Source organism: Ostrea edulis, chromosome 1 (genome assembly GCF_947568905.1).
Source record: "Ostrea edulis chromosome 1, xbOstEdul1.1, whole genome shotgun sequence".
Classification (NCBI taxonomy): Eukaryota; Metazoa; Mollusca; class Bivalvia; order Ostreida; family Ostreidae; genus Ostrea; species Ostrea edulis.
The window spans coordinates 63,430,157-63,457,152 of NC_079164.1; the positions used below are offsets into that span (position 1 = coordinate 63,430,157).

The window sequence follows — 26,996 nt, forward strand, 5'->3', positions numbered from 1 at the left end:
TTTGAACAGCATTGAGAAAGTTGTCCCTTTCCAGACAATTTTGTTGTGATTTTACCACTTGCTAGCAATTTGCTCAGTTATTTTCTCACATCAAAGTTAAGGTGATATATTAGATTAAAATGTGTTGTGGCTACCATATATAGAGAACTATTAGTTATTAGTCTTGATTGCTACATTGATAAAGGATAAGTTGGAGAAGAGGGAGATCCTTATTGATTTCTAGGTTAAAAGGTTATAGGAAGGTCTTTGTCAGTGATAAGTTGTGATGATGTGATTATAGGAAGGTCTTTGTCAGTGATTATAGGTGAAGGTCTTTGTCAGTGATAAGTTGTGATGATGTGATTATAGGTGAAGGTCTTTGTCAGTGATAAGTTGTGATGATGTGATTATAGGTGAAGGTCTTTGCCAGTGATTATAGGTGAAGGTCTTTGTCAGTGATTAGTTGTGATGATGTGATTATAGGTGAAGGTCTTTACCAGTGATTATAGGTGAAGGTCTTTGTCAGTGATTAGTTGTGATGATGTGATTATAGGTGAAGGTCTTTGTCAGTGATTATAGGTGAAGGTCTTTGTCAGTGATTAGTTGTGATGATGTGATTATAGGTGAAGGTCTTTGTCAGTGATTATAGGTGAAGGTCTTTGTCAGTGATTATAGCTGAAGGTCTTTGTCAGTGATTATAGCTGAAGGTCTTTGTCAGTGATTATAGGTGAAGGTCTTTGTCAGTGATTAGTTGTGATGATGCTATTATAGGTGAAGGTCTTTGTCAGTGATTAGTTGTGATAATGTGATTATAGGTTAAGGTCTTTGTCAGTGATTAGTTGTGATGATATGATTATAGGTGAAGGTCTTTGTCAGTGATTATAGGTGAAGGTCTTTGTCAGTGATTATAGGTGAAGGTCTTTGTCAGTGATTAGTTGTGATGATGTTATTATAGGTGAAGGTCTTTGTCAGTGATTATAGGTGAAGGTCTTTGTCAGTAATTAGGAGTGATGATGTGAATATAGGCAAAGGTTTTTTTCAGTGATTAGTTGTGATGTTGTTGGTATAAAAAGAGGACCACATCAGTTTTCTATTTTAAAATTGCTACAGATATATCAGGTAGTAGGAGAAAGATGAATGTCTTGGTCAAAAGGTCGTGGGGCAAGGTCACACACATGAATTGAATGTAACATTGTTGGAATTTAAGCATTTCTTTGTTCCTTGAAAAAATGAAGTCAGGCATAGTATTTCATATTTGAAACCAAGTAGCATCAGGAATTTACATGTTTTTGTCTACTGGAGATTAAGCAAATTTTATTTTAAACACAATTTTTATTGTTAGAAGTTCACTGTTATAAATATAAGACGATACTTCAGGTATTCAATTTGTTGATGATGGCAGGGAATCCAGGGAATGATGAGGGATACTTCCCATCCTGGGAGCTTTGTATTTCATATGTTGTTCACTATTCATTAATCCTGTGTGTTGTAAAGCTCATAAAGGACTGTTCAGACAATTTGAGTTGTTGATCACTTTGGTACAGTGCAATTTTTTGTGAGTGGGTAAAAGAAGACTGTCATTTGATGATGATGATGTAAACAGTGTTGAAGAAAAACATTGATGGTGATCAGTTTATTAGCTCACCTGAGCTAAAAGCTCAAGTGAGCTTTTCTGATCACCCGTTGTCCGTCTTTCTGTAAACTTTTCACATTTTGGACTTCTTCTCCAGAACCACTGGGCCAATTTCAACCAAATTTGGCAAAAAGCATCTTTGGGTAAAGGGCTTTCAAGTTTGTTCAAATGAAGGCCATGCCTCCTTCAATGGGAAGATAATCACAAAAATGCAAAAATAGGGTGGGTTCATTTAAAAATCTTCTCAAGAACCACTGGGCTAGAAGAGCTGAAATTTACATGAAAGCTTCCTGACATTGTGCAGATTCAAGTTTGTAAAAATCATGGCCCCCTGGTGTAGGCTTGGGCCACAATAGGAAACAAGTTTTACATGCGAATATATATAGGGGAAATCTTTCCATATGGGCAAGGTGACTCAGGTTATAGTCTTTTCTTTTCATTCGAGCAAATGTGCATTCTTTCGTATCATTGAAAATTACTGTCCACAATGTGTAATATCATCAAGCAAGTAACCATACAGTTGTTTATACTGTGACAACGGAACCTTACTGGTAGGTTTAAATTAGGATAATATGGGAGATCAGCCAGAGTTTCCAATGAAGACATATCAATGAAAATAGTGAATATTAAAGTATTGTTTAGAATTGTTTAATTATTATTGTAAATTTATATAGTGCTTTATCTAACTAAACTGCATTTCAGATACCATTCCAATAGAAAATGGGACTTTCTCCCCTAGCTGTGCTGTGCAGAAATTTTGTGAATGCAATACCAGCAAATGTTTTTATGGGAATCCTTGTATATGTGAAAGAAATTTTGAACCATGTGGAGTGAATGAAGAGATGAATGCAGAAGGAGGTAAATATACAGTACTAATCTTCCTTCTTCTCTTTCTCATTTATTATGTCACCTGTGAAACATAACATCACTTGGTATAATTACTTTGTCCATCTGTCTATCACACCGTTAACAATTTTCATCTGTAACAGATTGCTTCTGTATTCCTCATGTGACAGTGATTTAGTGTGAAGGTGATTTGATATTAGCATGACAGAAAATGTCTTCACAGGTAACAAATGTGTCTTGGAATACTCATATTGCTCCTTAATGGAAAAGATTTCCATTTTGATTTTAGACAAATACCCACCAATATTTGAAAGTTTATTCTAACTCCTGATAAAATCTAAATATGGTCCCATTGCTTTTATTGTTATGTTTTCTTTACAGCATACAGCAATGTAGTGTTTCATGTTTTTTTCTTGAGTTTATGCAATAATTTGTCATTGCAACAATGAACATTTGCGATATTTCTTGGATTGGAAATGCATGTAATTTTTTTTCTTGAATTTTGTCCATCATTTAATGCCCACCCATTGATATCTTTCCTCTACTTTGGGTTAGCAATCTCTGATGTGAACATCCAAGGGTTTTGTGCTCTCATTCTTTTTAGTAGTCATTAAACATTAAGTTTGACATTTCTTATGAGAATAATCTGAATAAATGTTTCTTCAATTTAAAACTCTTGATTTAGGCATTTTTAATTAGATGTGAAGATGTCATTAGATGAAGCAATTAACTAGGTCAATTTTTTTTTATTACAGTATATTGTATTTTTACAGAGTGTGTGAAATGCAAGGAAGGATATGTGAAGCCATATACAGGTTGTGATCAATGTGAGAGAATAGTTCCAACACCACCACAAGTTAACATCTCAACCACCATAGGTAAATTGTTTTAAATAAAACTCATCCAACATGTACTCTAAAATTGAAAATCTTAATTCCAATGTAAAAGGAGTGGTAATCTTGTTTAGGCAGAATTAATGCACATGTTTGTTGGTTTTTTCTGGGAATTGGATTGTTCCATTCATTCAAAATATTGTTTTAGACTTATATACAATAACATGATTTAGAAACATTTTGTATTTGGTTTAAACATATCCTAATGGACAACTTTTCAAATAATGAAAATTGATTTTGTGTGCGATAAATATCCACAAGATTCACAAGCAACTTTGGGATGCAGACATTCTCATAGACCCATCGTTCAATGAATACAGCAATAGAATAGGATAAATGTGTATTAAAACTACCCATGTAAATACATAGTACTCACTTCAAATTAAACCCAATTTTCGAGATAAATGTGTGAAATTATTCTAAATTCTATTTCAACCTTGTTAAGATACATGTATATATCATCATTGCAAAGCAAACCCTCTATAAATTAATCAGACTGATCTGCCTCTCTTTCAAGAATCTCGCTTTTTTGAATTGTGATTGATGCTTCATAGTTCCAGAAATGGTAGGGCCTATATAGGTTTTAGTGTTATTTCAGATGGACATTTTATGCTTTACAATTTCTGGAGTGGTAGGACCTATATAGGTTTCAGTGTTATTTCAAATGGATGTCTTATGTTTTTGGACAATTTACATTTAAAATTGATATTACTTTTGATATTAATGACATTTCAAGAATGGCCATCTTCTAGATGGGCTGCCATATACAAATAGGAATTTGAGATAAAGTGAATAATGTGCAAAATCTACTTACTGCAGCATTATACATCATTTTGGAGTGGATCTAAGATTTTCAATTTCTCATTGTACATGTAGAGAAATGCATAAGCATAGGTTCATCCTCTGCATTCACTGATTCACTAGCACCAAACAATTATTGTAGACAAAAATGAAAGTGAGGAGGGCTGTGGAGATACAAAAAGATCCATATCACTTGTCTGTGTATTAAATTATATTTACAGGATATCCTTGATTGAATTAAATGTTGAATTCTTATACAATTGCCTTTCAGTATCTTGAACACAAAATGTTGAATACTTTGGATTGCTCCGAATTTGCGGTCCTGACTGTGTTGATATGAATACCTTGTAAATAAATATGAAACCAATGAGTTAATGAAAAATGGAGGAAAGGCTGTTCAGTCAGATGAGAAGATATAAAAAATTGCATTTTTGTTGCTCATGAACATATATATTTCTCTTTAACTGTTTTGATTTTTTTGATAGTAACCCATAAACCTAGCCATTCCACAACAATCACACAAAAACCAGCAATAACCAGTGTTAACAGTGAGTCACCAGAAACAACAGCAGTCGCACAGGAACCAGTCGTTACGAAGAACCCTTCCGAAGTGAAATCTCTGCCACAGTCAGAGAATGGTGGAACTACTCTTATCATGTATGTCTTCTACATGTAAATCGATGAAACTTGTTCATGCTGGATAAATTCAGGTGTTCCATAAAATTCCAACCATTGATCTGAAGTTACAGGGATTTTTTTAGGGTCTGTAGGGGGTTGAAATAGGGGGTCCCAATGCTGAAAAGCAGATATTTTCCCAAATTTTTGCTTTGAAATTTCCAAACAATGAAAACAAATCAAGCAAGGTAGCCTAATTGTTCCTAAATCTTCTTCACGTGCCCACATATTACAATTTTTGCTTCAAAATTGTTACGTAAACCTAATTTTCTGACCTCTGCTTATTTGAATGAGGTAAACTTTTGACCAAATTGAAAGTCAGAAGGCGTCCAATTATTCCTTGATGCACTCTGGATTGGTTTTTTCACTACTTCTTTGTATGAAACATTTTTCCCAATTTCCAGCAAATGTCGCTATTTTTCCCAATTGGAAAGGCCCAGGGCCCTTGAAATCAAGACCTTAAAAAAAAACCGAGTAATAACTGATCATTTGTTTATAGTCAATGACAAGCAAAACTCTTCATGTAGTACTGGTATCAGATATCAGAAATGTTCTAATGTGCAAAATGCAACCTCTTTATTACCGTGGGTGAGTGTGCAGTATGATTTTAAATTGGAGGAGATGGGGGGGGGGGGGGGGGGGGATTTTCAGGAATTGCCAAGATTTTACATTTTGTTGGGTTGTAAGATCATGATATTATTGTTTCTGATCTTGAAAACATAAATTTTGCAATTTATCAATGTTTTTGATTTTGTGGAATTTGAGTCCCCATGAATTATTCCATGGCAGTAATATTAATTTTGGTTCTTGTTAATTTGTTTCTCAGAATGCTGTCAAAGTCAAATAATTGAAATTGGAATCTCCAAACTATTAAAGTTAAAATTGGTATCTGATGTTTAGATTACACTGGTCCTTAAGTAGCAATAGTTGTGGCATCAGTAAACAAGTGACCCCTGTACATTGTCCTGTTTGTGGCATCAGTAAACAAGTGACCCCTGTACATTGTCCTGTTTGTGGCATCAGTAAACAAGTGACCCCTGTACATTGTCCTGTCCGTGGTGACCCCTGTACATTGTCCTGTTCATCTTTTGCTATTGTCATCCTTCACTATTGGATTAAACAATCTTTTAGAAGAATTTATCGATGTGTAAACTCTGGACATTTTGCTCACAAACTGAATAAAAGTGCTTTGCACTTTTATGTTAAGTTTGTGAGTAAAATGTCCAGAGTTTACACACATTGATAAATTCTTAAAAAAGAATAATTCCAATTCGTTCACTGTATGAACAATTTCAAAAATTGGAATACTTTCCCTGCTCTACATTATATGTTTTCAGGCATGAATGAATACATCACATTTTCAGATTTATTGATGTGTGAATTCTCTTTCAGTCTTATTTTTGTCCAATCAGAACAATTGTAATAAATGATAGTTAAATTGTAGTAGTTTGAGAACTGATAATCTTTGGTTTTATACACTGTTTATGGTGATTGAATACTAATAGATTTGTTTGATCTTTTTCAGAATATTTCTAGTGGTTTTTGCAGTTCTTGTCTGTGCAATTATAGTTATAGTGCTGCTTATACGTAAATATGGAAGACGTCGATTTCTAGCAAAAATTTGCAGAGGTATGTAAAGATGGAATCATAGATATGTAGACAGTATATTGAGTGTCAGATCTAAGAGTAACAAAGTTTACATTGATATGGTTTGCACATGTTTATGCCCCTGTGAGATTAGAACAGTAGGTGATGAGTAGTATGCAATCATCCTGAAGTAGTGCAGATAACAGTTTGTTAGAACCATGGTCCCAGGAGGTAAGTGTGGGGCCACAGTAGGAATCAAAATTTTATATGGGAATATATATGTAGGTCTCCCCTCTTCCAGGGTGAGACATATTGTTTTTGTACTTTCTGTCCATCCGTCTGTCACAAAATCTTATGAATGCTTCTCTTCCTATTTGGCTTATCGGATAGACTTGAAACTTTGTGCAATGCTTCATTGCCATTTGTAGATGTGCATATTGTTGAGACAGGAGGATCCAATTGTTTTCCTTAGAGTTATAGTGGATTTGAGGGGTGGAGGGTGTAAAATAGTTTGTAAACACTTCTCCTATATTTCTTATCGGAGTTCATAATGTCTATGTTCCTGCTCATGCTTTCTTCTCCATACCATGCAGTACATTAAGCGGAGGAGGTTTCATTTGGAGCACTTCCAATTTTGGGAGCTTGGGAGACATATGTGTTTCATTATGCAAAATTCCAATGCAGTGTAAATTCATGTTTGATAAAATCATGGTCTCTGAGGTTAGGGTTGGGCTAAAGTAAGGATTCAAAGTTGTACATGAAAATATACATACATATCAGCATCCTCTTCACAAACTAACAAATAGGGGTTTATGGGTTTTTCCATGTCTGTCCATCTTTTCATCCATCCGTTATTGGGACAATATTGGTCTCACCAAGTTTGTTCTTGTGTATGTCTTCATTCACCCATCTGTTGGAACAGTGTCGCCATCACAACATGTTAGAAATATACCCCAGAAGGTTAGGACAGCCTAGTTTTATCAGTCAACGACCCACACAGTAATTACAGGTACATGTATCTGAAAAAGTATGGTATGCATTTTTCTGTTAACAGAGAGGTTTTTCTACTTGGTCTGAAGGGGGAAAATCTTTATATGTGAGGATTAATATCGATGATTGAAATACACAGGAAAGAGACAAAGACAGTTCTTTGAATTTGACTGTCAGATCAACAGATCTCTGTAATAGATATTGAAATTGATGACATTATGAAATGTTTCATACAAGTTTTATTTTTATGCAAAATACACTTAAGAATGAAATGCATGATCTCAGCATGTGTCTTTGTTTCACAGAGAGAGGGCCACCTGATGCAGAAGCCAGAGGAAGAAACCATGAAAATGGTGATGTACGGCTTGTCGATCATGAGATACATGTTGACCAGGAACAGTAAGACATCTATCACATTTCAGTTTTCAAATGGAAATATCAGAAAAGGTACAACAATGCCTATGATTGGCCCTAGCTTCGGAAGCAAAATAAAAAAGGGGGGACCAAATCAGAAAAATGAGGCTGGGGGAGGGGGGATGCTGATTTACAAACTCAGGTCGGTCATTATGGTCATGCATGTGTGATCGTGCAGAACGATGTAACTAGCATACATCAGGGTAGATGAACCTTTGTGGTGTGTAACTTCCCATTTAACAACTGCTGTCATTCTAAATCAACAATGGGGGATTCTTGGAAAGGTGCTTATTGTGTGTGATAGTATTAATTTGAAATTAACTTTGACCTTATGGAAAAAAAGTCAGATTACGGAAAACTTTACCTTAAAAATAAACTATAAAAACAACATTTGAATGGAAATACAGTTGCTGTAGGAGGTATAGTATCTATGTGCAGATAAAGGCAATCTTTATGCCCCCGTAATTGAAGATTAGGGTACATATTTATTGGCATGTCCTTCTGTCTGTCTGTGGTAAAAAATTTAACCTTGGTGATGTTTTTTATACCATAAGAAATAGAGCTTTCATATATGGTATGTCTATTTCTTATGGCAAGACCTTTCCATTGACACCAAAATCTTTGACCTTGTGACCTTGTTTAATTTTCATCATCAATTTTGAAATGATTATTCCCTGTATGTTCAATATGTGGAACTTATATTTCCGCAAATATAGAAAAAATTTCCACCGTGAGTTAATTTCCTGCTATTCAGTATTAAATTTTTCTTCAATGTTGTATAATTTACATATTTGTTATTCAGTTTTCTCCAAGTGAGCAAATTTTTATTAATCTGATGCCAATTTCAGTTGTCTGGTACTTGATCTTCAGATGAATTCTAAGGGCCAAAATGAATGGTTACTTTACGAAATTCTCTTTAACGTATGAGTGTTCTTTCAAGTAATTTTTGTAGTTACATCCTGATTTCTTCCTGAAAACTTCAGGAGAGGTGTGTCGGAGTCAGCATTTCTGTTAAGATCATGATTACCCTAAAAGTCATAAGATTTGGTGGAAAATACAGGATATACTGAATGAGTGATAGCACAATGTATAATGGGATGTTCTGTCAAACAAATGACCATTTATTAATACTGTAGTAGTTAATGTGGTAAGATTTTTTTTTATGGTAGCTGTAAAACTACATTTTTGGGAGGAAAATTTTAAATAGACCATATACATGCAACAGCAGATCCTAATTTTTATTTTCAGAGAGCTATAGTTGTGGAGCTAATTTTATTGCAGACACTAAAAGTATGATATACAGTGAGAATCACAAGTCTTTTGGATATGACTTATTAATGGAGGTCCTGTGTCACTGCAGGTGTTGGCATGTTTAAAGAACCCTCACTGCTATGGCCTGAGCGCTAAGCATAGATTTGAATTATGTCTCTCCTCTTCTAGGGGAGACATGTTTTTGTACTTTCTGTCTGCCTGTCCTCCTGTCTGTAAACACTTCTCCTGTACATCGCCGGAGACCCACGGTCGGTCGCACTTCTTTTACCTCTCATGGGACACAACACCGATATTTTCGCTGGAAAGTGTGTCTCAGCTTTTTTGTGTGATTGGTCACTTAACCATTCCTTATTGCGATATTCAACCAATGAAAAAGCCTTCTATTTTCAGTGTTCAGGAGCATAGAAAAACATGGCTTTCAAAGCAAAGATTTAAACAAGTTACTAAGCTTTCAGGGAGAAGCTTTACAACTTCTTTGTTACTTTGTTTTGAAATTAATTTTATTAAAAATGTAACATACCTAACAACTTATCTCTTTCCTCCTTCGTCTGGTTCACTTTCGTTGAATTTGCATACCCGATTTAATTAATTCATACAAAGGCTGCACACAAATTATGTGTCTGTTGGATGAAAGTTAAGGTACTCTAGAGCATAGCTGTACTGTTGAAGTGAAGTTTTTGACGACACAGCCCTTTAATCCCGATCTTTGATAGTGACACAACAAAACACACACACTTTCATGGGCCATTACTGCTGATGCTTAGAGTTTCGGGAATACTTAGCACGATTCCTATTGGCCCTCGATAGGTCATACATTTTAATGAGTCACGGGTGTGCAAAAATATCAGCGTTGTGTCCCACGGGAGGTTTAAGAAGTGTGACTGACCATTGGTTTCCAACGATGCCTCCTGTATGGCTTATCAGAAAGACTTGAAACTTTGTACAATGCTTCATTGCCATATTTAGATATGCATATTGTCGGAATATGAGTATCTAATTGTTTTCCTAAAAGTCATGTGGATCTAAGAGGGGATGGAGGATGTAAAATAAGCTTGTGAACATTTCTCCTGTATGGCTTATCCGATAGACTTGTAACTTTGTACAATGCTTCAATTGTCATTTGCAGATGTGCATATTGTCAGGACAAGAGGATCTGATTGTTATCCTTAAAGTATAGTGGATCAAAGAGGGTCCTATATGTGTTATACTGATAGCCTTGAAATTTTGTTATTATGTGTAAGACTTTCTGAAGTAGTCCAATTATAGGACTTTAATTTGTTTAGAATTATGTAGGAAATATTGAAAAAGGGTATAACAATGATTCTATTCATTATCATTTTACTTTTGCAGGACTGTGATTCGTGAATCACTAATGCGAATGACGTCGTATCCCAGCGACAGTGGTTATGAACCACATCATCCCAGTCTGGACTCACAATTATCTCAGACCTCTCATGTTTCCGTTTCGACACCAGTCCAGGCAACTGACAGTGGAGATGACCTTCATCCATTGCTAAGAACGATAAGCCAAGACCATGGTAAGAGTTTTGTTTAACTTCCTGATTGCAAATTAAGAAAGTTATGTCTGTTTTTAAATCAACGAATAACAGTGAATAAAAAAATTTTTTTTTTAAAAACCTTTATGACTGTCAAAATTTGATTTATTAATTTGATGTATTTTCTCATATGACATATTGTTGTCTATTTTTAGTTGTCCATCATCACTTGTCATCTTTTAACATTAATATTTTCAACTTTTTCTCAAATATTGCAGTAAATTTTTTTTAAGAAATATCTGTCTTAGGCCATGGCTAGTATTTTTGGCTCAAGAGTTGCTCCCAATCAAACAGTCTGGTTATATGGCCAAGATCAAGGCCATTGTTAGAGTAGAGAGGAAATGAGCATCTATTTGATAGATGATAGACAACTTATGACATTCATTATTGCTGCACTATCAACATGCATGACTTTTAAAAGAAGATTTTAAACTATTGAATTGTGTGATGCTCAGTTGACTGGTAAGGCTCATGAGCCTCTTGTTATGACCTAATATATTGTCTCCTATATTTTAAGAATTAGTTGCTTGATTGACACCAAACTTGATACACTGATACAGTATAAGGAGTAGATGACCCCTATTGATTTTTAGGTCACATGGTCTTGACATAGGAAGATATTGTCTGCTCAATATTTTGAATGGGTGATGCTACTATCAATTAAATGATGCATGTGTATTACTCAATTTTGCATCCATGAGGGGCATATTTGTCTTACAAGCATCTCTTGTTCATCCATCATAATGTCTGTATGTCTCCATGTCCGGCTTATAACTTACTAAGACATTTTGATATATAAAACCTTCAAATCTTTCCAGTTTGAGACATGAAACTAGTTGACATTAATTAAGAATGAGAGGTTCATAATGTTTGTTGACTGCAGTGTTGAGGACATTTTCATGTCAGTAGAATCGTGACGTTTGAGATCAGTTGATTGTTAAGAAGACAGTATCTTATCGCTATTTCAACCAGAAGATTGTGGGCTTTGCAAATGAATATTTTTTACTGTTGTTTGCAGGTTGCAATGTAGAACCCCTTCCTAGGTGTACATTATGTTGTTGAATACAAAAATAATGTTACAAATTGTGTCAAGTGTGGAGTGTTCAATTGTATTTAGGCCATCATTAAAAAAAAAATTGTTTGATGTACTCCAACCCACATTTTTCAAGTCGGGTAGGTAGGTCGGTATTTTTTTTTTTTTTTTAAATCAGATTTACAGATTTTCTTATGTTTTCATTAAACACATAAAGCTGCCAGGCAGGATAGAGTTTAGAACATTCATTTTGTACATTATACACGTAAATCTTCCAATGTCTCCTGAAATTTACTCAGGATGTTTTGCATTCGTCACGGATGAGGACCTCTACAGTTGTTAATAAATAAATCAACACCCCTTTTTATTCCCACTGGTCGATTCCAACATTCATAATAGCAATCACTTAAACACTTTTTAATGTGATCCATGAATATCCAAATGAATTGCATGATGACAGCAATTTACAATAAGTTTTAATATTACCCAATATAATTTTAATGCCGACTTCCCCGCATCGTTAAAATTGTTGTGACGATCGTGTTCCATTCGTGTGTCTCAGTTTAAGAGCAAAATAAAAGTGCCGCTCACCTATTAAATCGTCATAACATTTAGATAATCCCATATCAAAATAATATGCATGCCTTTTCAGAAATATTGACCATCACTTACTTAAACGCCGACTCGTGGTCCGCCATAATTTTGGTGCACTATCCCACGTGATTTTTATTGAAATAACATGGCTTTCAAACTTTTGTACATAAATACGATCAGGCCTCAACGGGGGAGTTCGTAGCTCCTTGCTCTATCTTGTTGGTAGATAATGTGGTAATTTGGAGCAGGGATGCGGTATATTTGATCGTTCACATAGAAAAGTGTTTGAAAAGTTCCCGAATTAACAAATGGTCATTATCAAAGTGAAAGTAGAACCGAAAGATGCCCTAAGGACATTTTGATAAGAATTCTGTAAAACAACTAGTCCAAATAAAAAAAATGGCATCAAGTTTAATACTAATTCGAAGAATGTCTATTTTCCAGGGAGCAAAAAAAAAAATAAAAATTTCTAAGTGCAGAAAAAATGATCGGGTCGGAGCAAATTTCACTGGTCGGTCGGAGTACATCAAACAAATCAATTTTTATTTTAAGCCTTATAAGAAACACTTCCTGAAAAGGCATGTTAAGTGCCATTGTGGTGCACTCGATTCATGTCAGAGCTCTTCCATTTAAGTGCCATTGTGGTGCACCTGAGTCATGTCAGAGCTCTTCCATTTAAGTGCCATTGTGGTGCACCTTATTCATGTCAGAACTCTTCCATTTAAGTGACCAAATGGGGAAAAGTGTCAGATTACACTGTTTAATATGTTAATGTTGTAAAAATGTGCTGATTTTTATTGTGCTAATTTAAGTTCATATACAGTGTCATTGTTTTAATACAGAAGCCTCTACCTACACAGCAATACCTAGCATCTCCCCGGTGACTGGGCCCACTGAGTCACTTTCCCTTGGAACCGTCACACTGGACACACCTAGTACTGTGGGGTCTATGAATGTATCGGACATCATCCCAGAAGAAATCAATATAGGTCAGGTTCAAAATGTTGTGAATGATGTAAAATTATAACTCTACAGTACTAAGAGGCATAGTGGGTTTTTTTTTAAACTTTAAAAATTAACAGTTGTAAAATTAGAAAAGTTATGTTGGGTATAAAAAGGTGTTGGAAAACATCCAAAATAATGTTTTCCTGGATAACACATGTTGAAATATTGTATGATGCTGACTGAAATATTGAAAACAAGAACATGTACAGTACTCCCTCAATATATCCCCCCCCCCCAGCTTATTTTTTGAAGATCCTGAAGAACAGATTTCTCACCCATGTCAACACCCCTGTTACAATGCCAACCCCACATAATGCCATATGCCACTGATTTTCACAAACAAATGGTCAAATATAGGGTTTACCCTGGATAATAATTACCTAACACTCATCAGTAATCACACCTGTACTTTGAGAGTGTAGTGGTAAAGTATGACAGTCTGGACAAAGTATTCAGGGGGCCAGGTTAATTACAAATAATTGGTGAATTAAACTCAATATTATCTAAAGGTTTATACAGAATGGAGCCGAAATAAATTTACAGAATTGAATTCCTTTTGACTGCTCATTGAATTGTCTGTAATTTTAAATTTGTTATATTGCCACCCCCACTGGATTGCCCTAATTGGTCTTGAACAAAAGTTGGCAATATAACGAGGGAGCACTGTACATGTATATAAGCTTTATATTGTTTATGTGTAAAACATTTTAAAAACCCATCTTTAGTACTATTGATACTAAATTGAAACTAAATGGATATTTAGAAAAAGTAGGTAGTCCTTAACCAAAATTATAAATTGATGATCCCAGGGGTAGGGGTTTTTGGTATCAGCGTGGGTTCAAAATGGTTAGTGATTGAGTTAACAATTCAACATTTTTAACTTCTTGATAACTGTCAATTCTTTTCAAATTTGGTATTAAGTATCTTGGGACAAAGGGGACACAAATTGTAAATTTCAAGATTCCTGCAACCCCCCTCACAGGTCTTATGGACAGGGCAAATACTGCCAAACATTGCATATCATTAAGAATTTTCTACTAAATGCATAGTGATGTAGAGCAGAATGGCCTCAACCAAGATTATAATTTCATGATCCCCTGGGTAGAGGCTCGGACTCCAGGGCAGGGCCAAACTTGTTATATATTGTTTGTGTAAAACATTTGAATTTTATTTTTTAAAGCTATTGAACTAAATTGATATTTAGAGGGAACAGGTAGTCCTTTCCAAAAATTGTAAATTTCATGATCCCCGGGGTAGAGGTTCTAACTCCAGGGCGGGACCAGACTTGGTATATAGTGTTTATGTGTAAAAGCTTTAAATAGCATCTTCTTTAGTCTACTGATACTAAATTGAAAGTTTGATATGAAGCATCTTTGGGACAAGAACATAAATTGTTAAATTCAGGACTCCTGTACCTGGGGGGAGGGGGGGGGGACCAAAAATTGACAAATTTAAAAAATATTCTTCTCCACAATCTCACATCTGTAAGAAAAACTAAATCCATAGTCATGTACAGTAGGAAGGCCTTGTAAATTTCATGATCCCCGGGGTAGAGGTTTAGATTCCAGGGCAGAGCCAAACTTTGTATGTAGAGTTTATGTATAAAACATTCAAGTAACATCTTTAATGCTACTGAAACTAAATTAAAGCTAAATTAAAGCTAAATGGATATTTAGAAGGAACAGGTAGCCCTTTATCGAAATTATAAATTTCATGATCCCAGGGATAGGGGTTTTGGTACCAGGGTAGGGCCAAATTATTACACTGATTATTGTGTTCATCATTTGAAAGACTTCTTTAATTTTGATGATTATTTGTAAAAATAAATGCATATTTTGGAAATATGAATTTCACAATCCCGTCGTTCTGACTCTAGGATGGGTTCAAAAGACATGTAGTCATATAGTGTTAATATATAATTTGTAAAGTCTTTTATCGGTTTGGACACTTTCAGGTGCATTTAAGTTTTAAGAGCTGTTTTATATTCCTGCTGCATATTAAAATTTAGCTAAGATATGCAGAACTCAGAACAGGAAAATTAGTATCAATTTCATAGCCCTTTTGGGCAAGTGATACTCCCAACTAATGCTCAGCCAGCTCAGGTATCCAATAAGGTCTGTGGGCTACTCTTGTTAAATGATTTTAGAGTTTGTAGGAAATATATAATGGTCATAGTTTGTAAAACTTACTACATCTTGTTTCAGGATCAAGAAATGGTAAAAAATTTGTCGACCAAATGATAAATGTTGAATGAACAGGATTTCAAAGCATGTGACAATGACTTTCAATAGAATGTGCTAACATGAACAGGGGACTTTTTCTATTATGTTTTATTCAAGATTTTATTTCCGATCTCCAAATAACTTGCACATCATGAAGCTTTCTTCAGAGCTCCTTGTTTAATTAAGGATGCTTTCTATATAAACAGATTTCTTTTTACTACTAAAATCTAACTTGTAACATTTCAAACATGAAAACCTTATGAATAGCTGAATTATGAAAAACTAATGTGTTATAGTGAATAACTGTCAGGATAATGATAAAACACGAACAAGTGTTGAGTAAGATTGTTAACCAAACTGCATAATTAATACCATGATATCATTTTATACATAGAAACAAAAAAAAATTGTTTTCTTTAATCTGTACATGTTGAAGGACATAAAGAATTGGTTTACAATTTATGTAAGATGTACATGAACTTTGCAATAAATTAAATACAGGTGTCGATTATTTGGTTGAATTTTAGATGTGAAAGGAACCATTCCAACACATGACCGGTACATTACAGATGAGATACACACTGGACATGACGAAAACAGAGTGAGACTCGGTCGCACGGCCGCAGAAAATGAAGAGGACACCGAGGAAAAGCGTAAACCAGCCATTGACAGTCTTCAGTTCCAAAAACAGTTCTCATAGTGCTACACAAGACACATTGTGCTATCATCCATTTCATCAACGACAATAATTCTAAACATGCATATACACTTATGTTGACGTATACATACATGTATATTGGCACAATCACAGCTTTTTACGTTTTCAACGTAAATGCAGAATAATGAAATTTTAATTGGGAATTGAACTTTGTTGAACTTCCTCAGGCCATCACGTGCTGTGCACATGAATACATTGCATGGGACTGTTGTGTGGGCCCCTTCACATCCTTGTTTTGTTTTGAAAACACTTGTCCCAAAAACAATATAATGCTATATTCAAAAGCTAAAATTTAAAACAAAGAGAGCTTATTTCAAATTAATAGCACTATATAAACAGATATGTTCCTTTCACAAAGTAATGGAAAAAGATGTATTCATGAGAGTTTGTAAACAAGCATTGCACGCTCAGCACTATATGGAAAAGTCCTTAGTTGTTTAGAAGGGTTGAAGGCTAAGACATACTCCATAACATGCCCAAGTCTCTGTATAAGATCATTGAATCAATATTAGCTGCACAGATTTAGTGGGAAAAAATAAATATTGAATTTTATTTCAAAACACCAGCATAATTATTTTGGATACATACAGTAATTGATTTTGTTTTTTGGTCGTCTGAAAAAAAAGTTTTCTCCCAGGAGTACATTTTGTACTTTGATTTTGATAGTGCTGTTAGGAACTGGATGCACAATTTGTAGTCAATTTATGCAACAAGGTTTGTTAGTAAGAGCATTCAAATATGTACACTGCTGTTTACAGTGTTCATTCTCAATGTGTGAAGCTGTTCATAGATTTACTGGGACAATGATTTTGGACTTTTGGGGATTTAAAACTATTTGATTTTTTAAATCTGACTCCTGCATATGAGATAAAAAAATTTTTTACAAGTTCGAACAATAAAATATACATGTATTGTAACTTTCAGCCAGTCCGAATTAATTTGATGGCAGACAAAAATCTTTTTTCATCAACAGTATTCAAAAACTCTACATATGAGTTATCGATTAATTAATGTTACATGGAGATGACTGTTGAATTTTCATGCCAGTTTCATTAATTTTATTGGATGATGTACACTTGAGTAAAATGTGAAGTTTTGCCCTCCAGAGATATAGAGAGACTTGATTGTGTTTTGTAGATTTTGTGACTCGAGTATTAGTGGAAACAGTCCCTGTATCTTGTGTCTGTGATTGGTTCGTGTGTGGCTTACATCATCAGATTAATTAGGCTTATATCATCAGATTAATTAGTTCTTCTCTTTGCAATGTCAATGCCGTCTGCCATCATCTCCCTCCAAAGACTATATGCACATTTATTATTAATTATATAAAACATGTAGATCGTCTAGGCAGCCTTACCCCGATTGTACACAAATGGGTACTGCTGATGTTGTGCACTTTGAATGTGAGTTATTGCATTGCTGTTGAACCATTCTTTGTATCCAAGACAAGAGATGTTGATTTTTATGTGAGTGGATGCACTGTTGCTAAAATACTTGGTGTTTGTTCTTGAAAATGCTCAATTTTTCAAAGGTTGTAGATATAATATTGATAAGATAGAATTTTTTTTTCTAACCAAACATGTCTGTGTAGGATAGTAGAACCAATACAAGTATTGGTACTTTGTTTTGTTGGTCTGAGACTAATACATAGTACGTGTGTTTGAAGTATACTAGTAGTGAGTTACTTGTGGTGTGAGTTTGTTGTATAGCATACTGGTAAGGAATATTATAGAATCTCTGTCTACAATCGTATATAAAGTCCCCTTTTTCTTCATTTTTCAGACAACAATTTGTACATGTATCATTATCTTTATATCTCATAAATATCAATGGAAATGTTTACATCTCGTGTACAAATACAGCCTTTCACCTTTTACAGGAATTTTCTCATACAAACGAGTTTCTTTTCTCTCACAAAGGCAGTCATTTTGATGTTTTCAGTTTTCATTCTTCACATTTTTTTTTCTTTGGGTAAATGAGTACTTATAGTATTGATTTAAAATAATGTGCCATATGAACTAGTTTAACTTCAAAACAGGACTGGGTTTTCAAAGTCATGAAAAGCTTGTTATGAAACTTTGCTATTTTTTTTTTTATTATGAATTTGTTATATTTGAAGTTTGGCAGTATAACATAAAGTTAAAAAAAAACTTCATTTAATTTTACATTTGAATGTAAACAGCTGTGCTTAACTACACAGACAGCAAGCACTGCCATGTCCACACTATGATGATAAATTAGGAGTTTGCAAGAGATGTGTAGGTGTGAAACAATTTCTTTTAGTACTCTTGACATTTTTAAAACTACAATGTAACTAAAAATTTTGGTACTTTCTTTCTTTTTATACTTGTGAGGAATGGTTACAAAATGGCATATTAAATTTAATAGGAAGAGGACAATTGTTTGTCCTATAAACACTAACCTCATCAGAGGCAAAAATACCCAGTCTAGCATTATTTTTTTAGGAAAATATATAAAAACATCAATTAAGCACAATGTCTGTCAATGAATGTAAACACAAATAAGGGAAAGGGTCCAGCTGTACATTTACAGGACAGTGATGTAGGGTTAAAAAAACTTAATGTCCCTAGTTGCCAAGTTGTCATACATTAAAGGGTGAAACCCCAAATTGTTGTCAATGTCTAGTTAATTCACATATAATTGCCCCCACAGAAAATAGGGCTTTTGGTGTATTTCTCTACCAAGATTCAATATCTCATATCTTTAAGATTTTTGCATACAAATTGAAACAAAATAAATCAGCCTTTTTCAGATTGATAAGGTTGGCAACTGTGGCTCAAATATTCAGAATATAGTGTACTATACCCTGGCAACCATTTTCATTTTGCAGCAAACCGGTGTACAACCAATCTCCAAAGTGAACCTTTTTAGCTCACCTGAGCTGAAAGCTCAAGTGAGCTTTTCTGATCACCCGTATTCCGGTGTCCGTCTGTCTGTCTGTAAACTTTTAACATTTTTGACTTCTTCTTAAAAACCGCTGGGCCAATTTCAACCAAAGTTTGCACAAAGCATCCTTATGTAAAGGGAATTCTAAATTGTTAAAATAAAGGGCCAGGCCACCTTCCAAGGGGAGATAATCAAGAAAAGGTAAAAATAGAGTAGGGTCATTAAAAAAATCTTCTTCTCAAGAACCACTGGGCCAGAAAAGATGAAATTTATAGATAAGCTTTATTAGGTAGTGCAGATTCTAAATTGTTAAAATCCTAGCCCCCGGGGGTTGGATAGGGCCACAAAAGGGGATCAAAGTTTTACATACAAATATATAGGAAAAATCTTCTCAAGAACCACTGAGCCAGAAAAGCTGTGATTTATATGAAAGCTTCCTGATATAGTGCAGATTCAAGTTTGTTAAAATGATGGCCCCCGGGGGTTGGATGGGGCCACAATAGAGGATCAAAGTTTTACATACAAATATATAGGGACAATCTTTAAAAATCTTCTTAAGAACCACTGAGCCAGAAAAGCTGATATTTACATGAAAGCTTCCTAACATAGTGCAGAGTTAAGTTTGTTCAAATCATGGCCCCCTGGGGTAGGATGGGGCCACAATAGGGGATCAAAGTTTTACATACAAATATATAGGGAAAATATTCTCGAGAACCACTGAGCCAGAAAAGCTGATATTTACATGAAAGCTTTCTGACATAGTGCAGATTCAAGTTTGTTCAAATCATGGCCCCTGGGGGTAGGATGGAGCCACAAGGGGGAATCAAAGTTTTACATATAAACATAGGAAAAATCTTGAAAAATCTTCTTCTCAAGAACCATTTGGCCAAAGAAGTTCACATTTGCATGAAAGCTTTCTGACATAGTGTAGATTCAAGTTTGCAAAAATCACAGCCTCCAGGGGTATGTTGGGGCCATAATGGGGACTACGGTTTTACATGCAAATATATATGGAAAGTCTTCTGATATGGACCAAGGTGACTCAGGTGAGCGATGTGGCCCATGGGCCTTTTGTCTTTAGATATGTAATTGTGATGGTCAGTGTCTTATATTGTGAAATATATTTGATGTACATGTAGATATGCAATATTATTTTATGAAATCGTGACATTTCACAAAATGTGGATGAATTTTTCCAATTATTTGAAAAGTAAAATTATTATAGATAATCATTAATTGTGTTATAAATGGCAATTACCGAATCAAATTGGCATTAATATTTTTAAGAACTTCTCGGAGAAGATGAAGTAAATATATTACCTTTGCATTTCAATGTATATTCTGCGAGTGTAATGTTTAGCAGGTGAAATCTCGCACATCTGAATGTTGACAGGGTAGACCATACACATAATCAATATTTTAAAAATAAGTTCGGTTATCATTAATATCGGTATTTGTTGGCCGAATCAATTTTTTAATTCTCTTGAAGTTATCTCCCATGATGTGACTTTTTCACCAAGGGAGTACATGACAGTTCCTTTTGTTAGAAGTGGTTTGAGACAACAATGCAATGTCCTTCTCTGTTGAATTACTTAGTGTACATGGTTGATTGTGTAACAGTAAGTTATGCTGCTCCTTGTTAATATTTGTTGTTATACAACGGAAACGTGTAATTTTTAACTAATGATAGAGTCCATGTATATATGTTTTATGTAGAATGCATTCTAACTACATGTAGCTTTCATATGCTTATATATTTTAAATTTCAGTATTTCATGTGCAATTGTGCTTTTAAAAATCCAAATTTGTATATGATAATTTTCAGTTATTTGTGCTGGGAAAAAAATCATGTCAGTTTTACATTTGTGTTTCGATATTGAAATAGCTGTGCTTTATGAAATACTTTTTTCAGCTCAAAAAAAAAAGAGAGAGAGAGAGAGAGAAAAAAATTAAAACGACACTCTAAACTACCACGTAGTAATTATGTAAATTCATGTCACATTACAAGCTTAATACTGTCAAACTTTGTATCAATTACAGAATATATTTTAAGTAGATCTTATATTATGTGTCACTGTGAAATAAAAACTTTTAATTTTTTGTAGAGATTTGATTACATGTACATGTGAGAACGAAGGGTGAAATGAGCGAGTATATGTAAAAGATTTATATGTCTGGTCATTTAACAAACTCGTTAAGTATAAGACATCTAGCCTTTTGCAGTAAATTTCCAGTGCCTTGTACTATTTTAGGTGTACAAATGGATACTTTATGAATTTGGTCTACCACTATTCAGTAGATAAAATTTTTACCAATTATGTTAAAATGTAAGACCTTGAATTTTATATACTTTCAAGATTACTTAATAAGGCTTGGCCTTCATGCAAGGCAAAATATAACAAGAGTACCGCAACATACGCCCGTTGGAAAGTGAAATTCAACCGTTAAGCACAGTATGCACTCTGAATTGATATCACACGCACTCTGAATAGAATATCCTTAAAGTAGGTCATGGTGCACCAATTTATCGGACATGTGAACTGATCCAGCTGAAATGCAAATTGAACATGCATTCTTCCAAGAGAAAGATTGTGATTAAATATCTATCCGTAATGGGGAAAAAAGTCCGGAAAACTGTTTGACCTACTTTTAGTCATAAAGTAGGTCACAATGCACCAATCCAGCTGAAAAGCAAACTCTTGCGCTTCTTGAGAGAGAAGTTGTGACCAAATTTAAAAGCTGTTACAGAAAAAGGTCAGGAAAAACATTACCTCCGAGAGCCCAATCTCTACCCAGAGTTATCGTTCCCGCTACGCTCCACTAATACCTCTGTCAACGTCTAAAAATCATATCAAAACGTATTAAAACTAACTTAGCATATCAAACTGTAATGATCATATCTAAGCAAATCAAACACTTGTCTGAATTTTATAAACGCAGAAGCTGGTAAATATGAGACACCAGAGCGAATTAAAAGGTTTTATATAAATATTCATTCATCCAATAATACTAGAATAATCATGGAATTTGTTGTTTTTGTGAACTTACTGTAAGATTTTAAGCTTAACACTAAAACTTGTAAAATCATACTTTATAATGCAATAGGTAGAAATAAGTTTTGCCAAGAATCTTGACATTCAGACGTTGACAGAGGTGTTGTAGCGCAGCGTAATACGCCCTCTGGTGAGAGATTGCCGAGAGCCAGACATGTTTTGTCTGATGTATAAATCTGCTGTACCCAAACCAACCAACCCCCCACCCAGTTTTTGTTACTGACTCGCAAAGAATTCATTGACTCGAACAAAGAAAATCATTTCTGTTTCTCTCGTACATTATTTTTATTTTATCTTTATTATACGAATGTATGTCTACATTGTTTGTATTAGGGGGGATATTAGATAAACAGAAGAATGAGCAATTTGTATTTTCATTCGAACAAACTTTAATCTACCTGAATCTTGAGATGATTATTAAGAATCCCCTAACCCATGTTAAACTTTGATCCCGTATTGTGGTGCCACAACCCCTGAGGACCATAATGAGAGCAGCTATGAATCTCTACTTATCAAATGAAAGGTGAAGATAATCAACACTGATCAATATCGTAACTCCTATAAGCAATACAAAATAGCTGGGCAAACACGTTTTGTCTTTTCTGGTCATGCATTTAATATGCCAATAGCTCACCATATTTTCACTATCTCTGAATGATCTCCCCTTTGAACAAAGTGCAACCCTTCATTTCAACAATTTTAAATCCCCTTACCCAAGTATAATTTATAACAACTTTGGTTGAATACGCAATTTCCAAGTTTCCCAATAGTTGTCTCCCTTTGTTGAATTCTTATGCATGCCGAGATGCCAAATTGCTTATCGCTGTTTGTATTGCCCAAAGGATGATTAACAGCTGTCATACAACCACCCTAAATGCAGGGAAACACAAATTTAACAAGCTTACTGAGTATTTGATAATATAGCTCAATTGTATGGAGCGCCAAATTAACATAAACTCAAATAATTGAATGAAGATATCATCAATTCATTTGATGCGCACAACAATTGAATTAAAGATTTCTTCAAATAATTAATGATATCTTCAATTCTGAATTATTGCGCGCATTAATTGAATTGATGAGAGCATTAATTCTTCAGCTGATTTGATGCGCGCTTTAATTGAATTAATGATCTCTTCAAATGAATTAATGATATCAACAATTGAATTGATGCATGCTACAATTCAATTGAAGAGAGCAATAATTGATATAATGTGTGCATTAAATCAATTGATGAGAGCAATAATTGAATTGATGTGCACATTAATTCATTTGATGAGAGCAATAATTGATTTAATATGCGCTTTAATTCAATTATTGCTCTCTTCAATTGAATTAATGATATCTTTAAGAAGAGAGCAATAATTCTTTTGGAGAGAGCAACTATATAATTAAAGATATCTTCAATTCAACATATCCACAATTGAATTAATGATATCTTTAATTGAATTGTTGCTCTCTTTAAAAGAATTGATGCGCGCATTAATTCCTTATATAAAAGCATTGTAAATGATTTAAAGATATCTTCAATTGAATTAAAGAGATCATAAAATTATTTATACCGAGCTCTAAATTCATTATTGCGAGCAATATTTCTACTAAATTGATGCTCTCTTCAAATGAATTGGAGAGCAATAATTGAATTAATGTGCACATCAAATCTATTATTGCTCTCATTAATTGAATTAATGCGCGCATCAATTGAAGAGAGCAATAATTGAATTAATGCGCGCATTAAATCAATTATTGCTCTCATTAATTCAATTGATGCGCGCGTTAACTCAATTGATGAGCAATAATTGAATTGAAGCGCGCATTAATTCATTTGATGAGAGCAACGCAGTATTAAGTCTTCCCCGGAAGACATGTGTCGCCTGCTAGTTCATTCTATATGTAATATATCACGTATAATGTTGAAAAAGTAAATTATTGAAATGGTTTTTGTCACTAAACAGGAAGTTGATAAGCAACAGATTCGAAAATGTCTTACACAATACAGTTGGCCACACTGATGCTCTGTGCCAAATATCAGGGAGTTGCCCCGTGTGGTTCTTGAGAAAACTGTGACAGAAATTTTTTTGCTGTAAAAAATTCTAAGTCCCGGCAAACAGGAAGTTGATAAGCGACAGATTCGAAAATGTCTTACACAATACAGTTGGCCACACTGATGCTCTGTGCCAAATATCAGGGAGTTGCCCCATGTGGTTCTTGAGAAAACTGTGACAGAAATTTTTTGTGACGACGACGCCAGACGATGGATAGTGATCCCTATATGTCGCCACTGCGTAACGCAGGCGACACAATAATTGATTTAATGCATGCATTAATTCAATTAAAGAGAGCAATAATTGAATTAATGATATCTTCAATTATTTCAGTTTATGTTAATTTGGCGCTCTATACAATTGAAAATCAATAATCACCATCTTTCCTTTTTATCACTAGTGTCGAAGAGAAAATGAACAATAACTCCATATTTAATGGCCTAATTCGAACAAATTATTCTCGATATGGTCAGTTTTATATATAAACAAATGGCTGATGTAAGCAAAATTTACGCGTTTGTTGTTATCTACATGACCAGTCTACAATATTCATGTATACCTTGTGTACCAACCCATGCATTCAATGGAATACTGAACGTACCTCTATCACAGAAGAGCTTATATCTTGGAAATTGCGTAGTGGCCCTGTGGGGCTGTACAAAATGTGATCAGAAAAGTGCAATCTATGTCCTGGTCACTTGTATGGAAAATCCATAAATTTATCATCCATGCAAGTTTGAATTATGTTGGAGTACTTGTTTCCTTTTCTTGGAAATGGAGCATTTAAAAAAAATTATTCTGATGTCCACAAACAAGAGTGCCAGGAACATCACAATTTTAGTTCTCTAGGGACATTTTGTCCCAGTGAGCTAAAATGCATCTGCCATTGATACACTCCATGGAACACTTCATTTAGCAAAATCTACAATTACCTATCCACGACCAAGTCAGTTGCAAATAATACATAAAGAATGAACATTTAAAAAATACTACCACATTCCGTTTTCAAAAATAAAGACGTTATTTCAGTTTTACATCATATTTATTATGTCAATTAAGATTTGGCTAGAATTGTCTTACAACCATTGCTTTTACAAGGAAAAACAAACTTATGAAATGAAACAAACACATGCAATATGGCCTGCACATTCGTTTTGTGCAAATAAATATAATGCTTAACAAACACTCGTCTATCTGAGAAGTATTGTTTTTTAGTGAAAGATGTAAGTTATAAAATGCATCTAGGCACAATCAACAATATCATTACCCATGCTTTTAAAAAGTCATTGATATCATTCAAAATCTATGTAAATTACGAAAAGAATTATATACTAGGATTGCACACTTATGTATGCATGTGGAGAAAATTACATTGTCTCCAGTGCTAAAAAATATCATAGGACTGAAAATTTGTAAGATTAATTAAAAGACAAATTTCAAATACCAACATAACAGACCAAAGGGCTTTTAAATAATAATAATCACGAAACAGCCACAACATACAGGTAGATGGCAGAACGCCCAGCGGTGTCGATTTACAACATGTACATTTCTCTCGAAAACTTATCACGTTTATCCGAAAATATTGCAAAAACATTTCAATTTGACAATAGCAATAAAAATCTAGAAATAGGTCACTTACTATCATGGGGTAAAATGTTCTGTGCTTTTCAAATTCGACTATTTCCTTTAGTTTATTAAAAATGGTGGACAAGTTAAGTACTAAAACCACACTTCAAAGAGGAGCAATGCACGAGAATAAAATCTACATCTACAGCAATAAATAATCATATTTAACAATAAACCACTGTACAATTCATCGATACATTAGGTCAACATTGAATCCACTATTTCCAATCACATATTTAGAAGTAAATGTGTTGTGACCCTGAACTATTTTACATTAAAATGTGTTTGTCATAATGTATGGATCAGTCTCAGAGCATACAATAAAACTAGAATTACAGCATCATCACAAGTAAGGCAGTATGACTAAGTAACTTAAAAGTTTTTATTTTAACTTGCTATCCTATCTGAACCAATACGTGACTCCCCCCCCCCCCCCCCCCCCCCCCCCCCCTACAAAGCAGATTCAAACACATTCTGCATATCTTGCACCTCAAACTCTTTTGAAACTGACTCTGAATGTAAAAAGAATTCTTTTTGCACCTAAATTCAATAAAACAATGAGAAGTCTGTGTTTTAGTTCTAAGGTCTACAAAGGGAATTCAATTCAGCATGTAATTATTTTTAAAATCAGATTCCTGCAAGTTTCATCTTTGCTCTTTTAATCCCAAAATATCATCAGGCAACATCTTTGCTTTATAGGGAGTCTGTGCATGTGTAGTATTGTGAATATTAATGTAAAAGGAATTTAGTTCAGGGACCTAATATATATCTTGAAAACCTGTGAGATTGACTCCTACCCCAAAATCAAGAGATATAATTTTGTGTGGAGTTTGTGAAGTTTCTCAACTTGAGATAGAAATGGAATTAATAGCCTGGAAACCACTCTGTAAACAGTTGGACGGACGAACTGATTCCAGCATAATCAAATACCCCCTCCCTTACTTAGTTGTGGAACATAAAAAAATAAACCACAATAAAAAATTTCCTCATACCCAAGATTAATAGTAATTTACAATTTATATGTAAGTAAATAAATGACTGACATGACTTAGCACAGCTAAGGTTTTCTGAAACATGTGGTTTATATATTAAATCAATTCTACAGCAATTCAAGTCATTATTACTTTGTAAATTATTCAAAAAG

At 34.2% G+C, this 26,996-nt stretch overlaps 1 protein-coding gene across 3 annotated transcripts in view; it reads left to right on the forward strand.

Annotated features, from left to right (window-relative positions):
* The window catches only part of LOC125647960 (uncharacterized), a 31,181-nt gene extending 9,956 nt beyond the window's left edge, over positions 1-21,225 (forward strand). For all 3 annotated transcript variants that reach the window (XM_056156311.1, XM_048874837.2, XM_056156314.1), the window contains 8 exons: positions 2,315-2,470; positions 3,232-3,336; positions 4,638-4,809; positions 6,353-6,456; positions 7,710-7,803; positions 10,441-10,628; positions 13,116-13,262; positions 16,028-21,225. In XM_056156311.1, coding sequence (XP_056012286.1) covers positions 2,315-2,470; positions 3,232-3,336; positions 4,638-4,809; positions 6,353-6,456; positions 7,710-7,803; positions 10,441-10,628; positions 13,116-13,262; positions 16,028-16,200 — 1,139 coding nt within the window. In that variant the 3' untranslated portion in view covers positions 16,201-21,225. The remainder of the gene's footprint in view (positions 1-2,314; positions 2,471-3,231; positions 3,337-4,637; positions 4,810-6,352; positions 6,457-7,709; positions 7,804-10,440; positions 10,629-13,115; positions 13,263-16,027) is intronic.
* Positions 21,226-26,996: the final 5,771 nt, after the last annotated feature.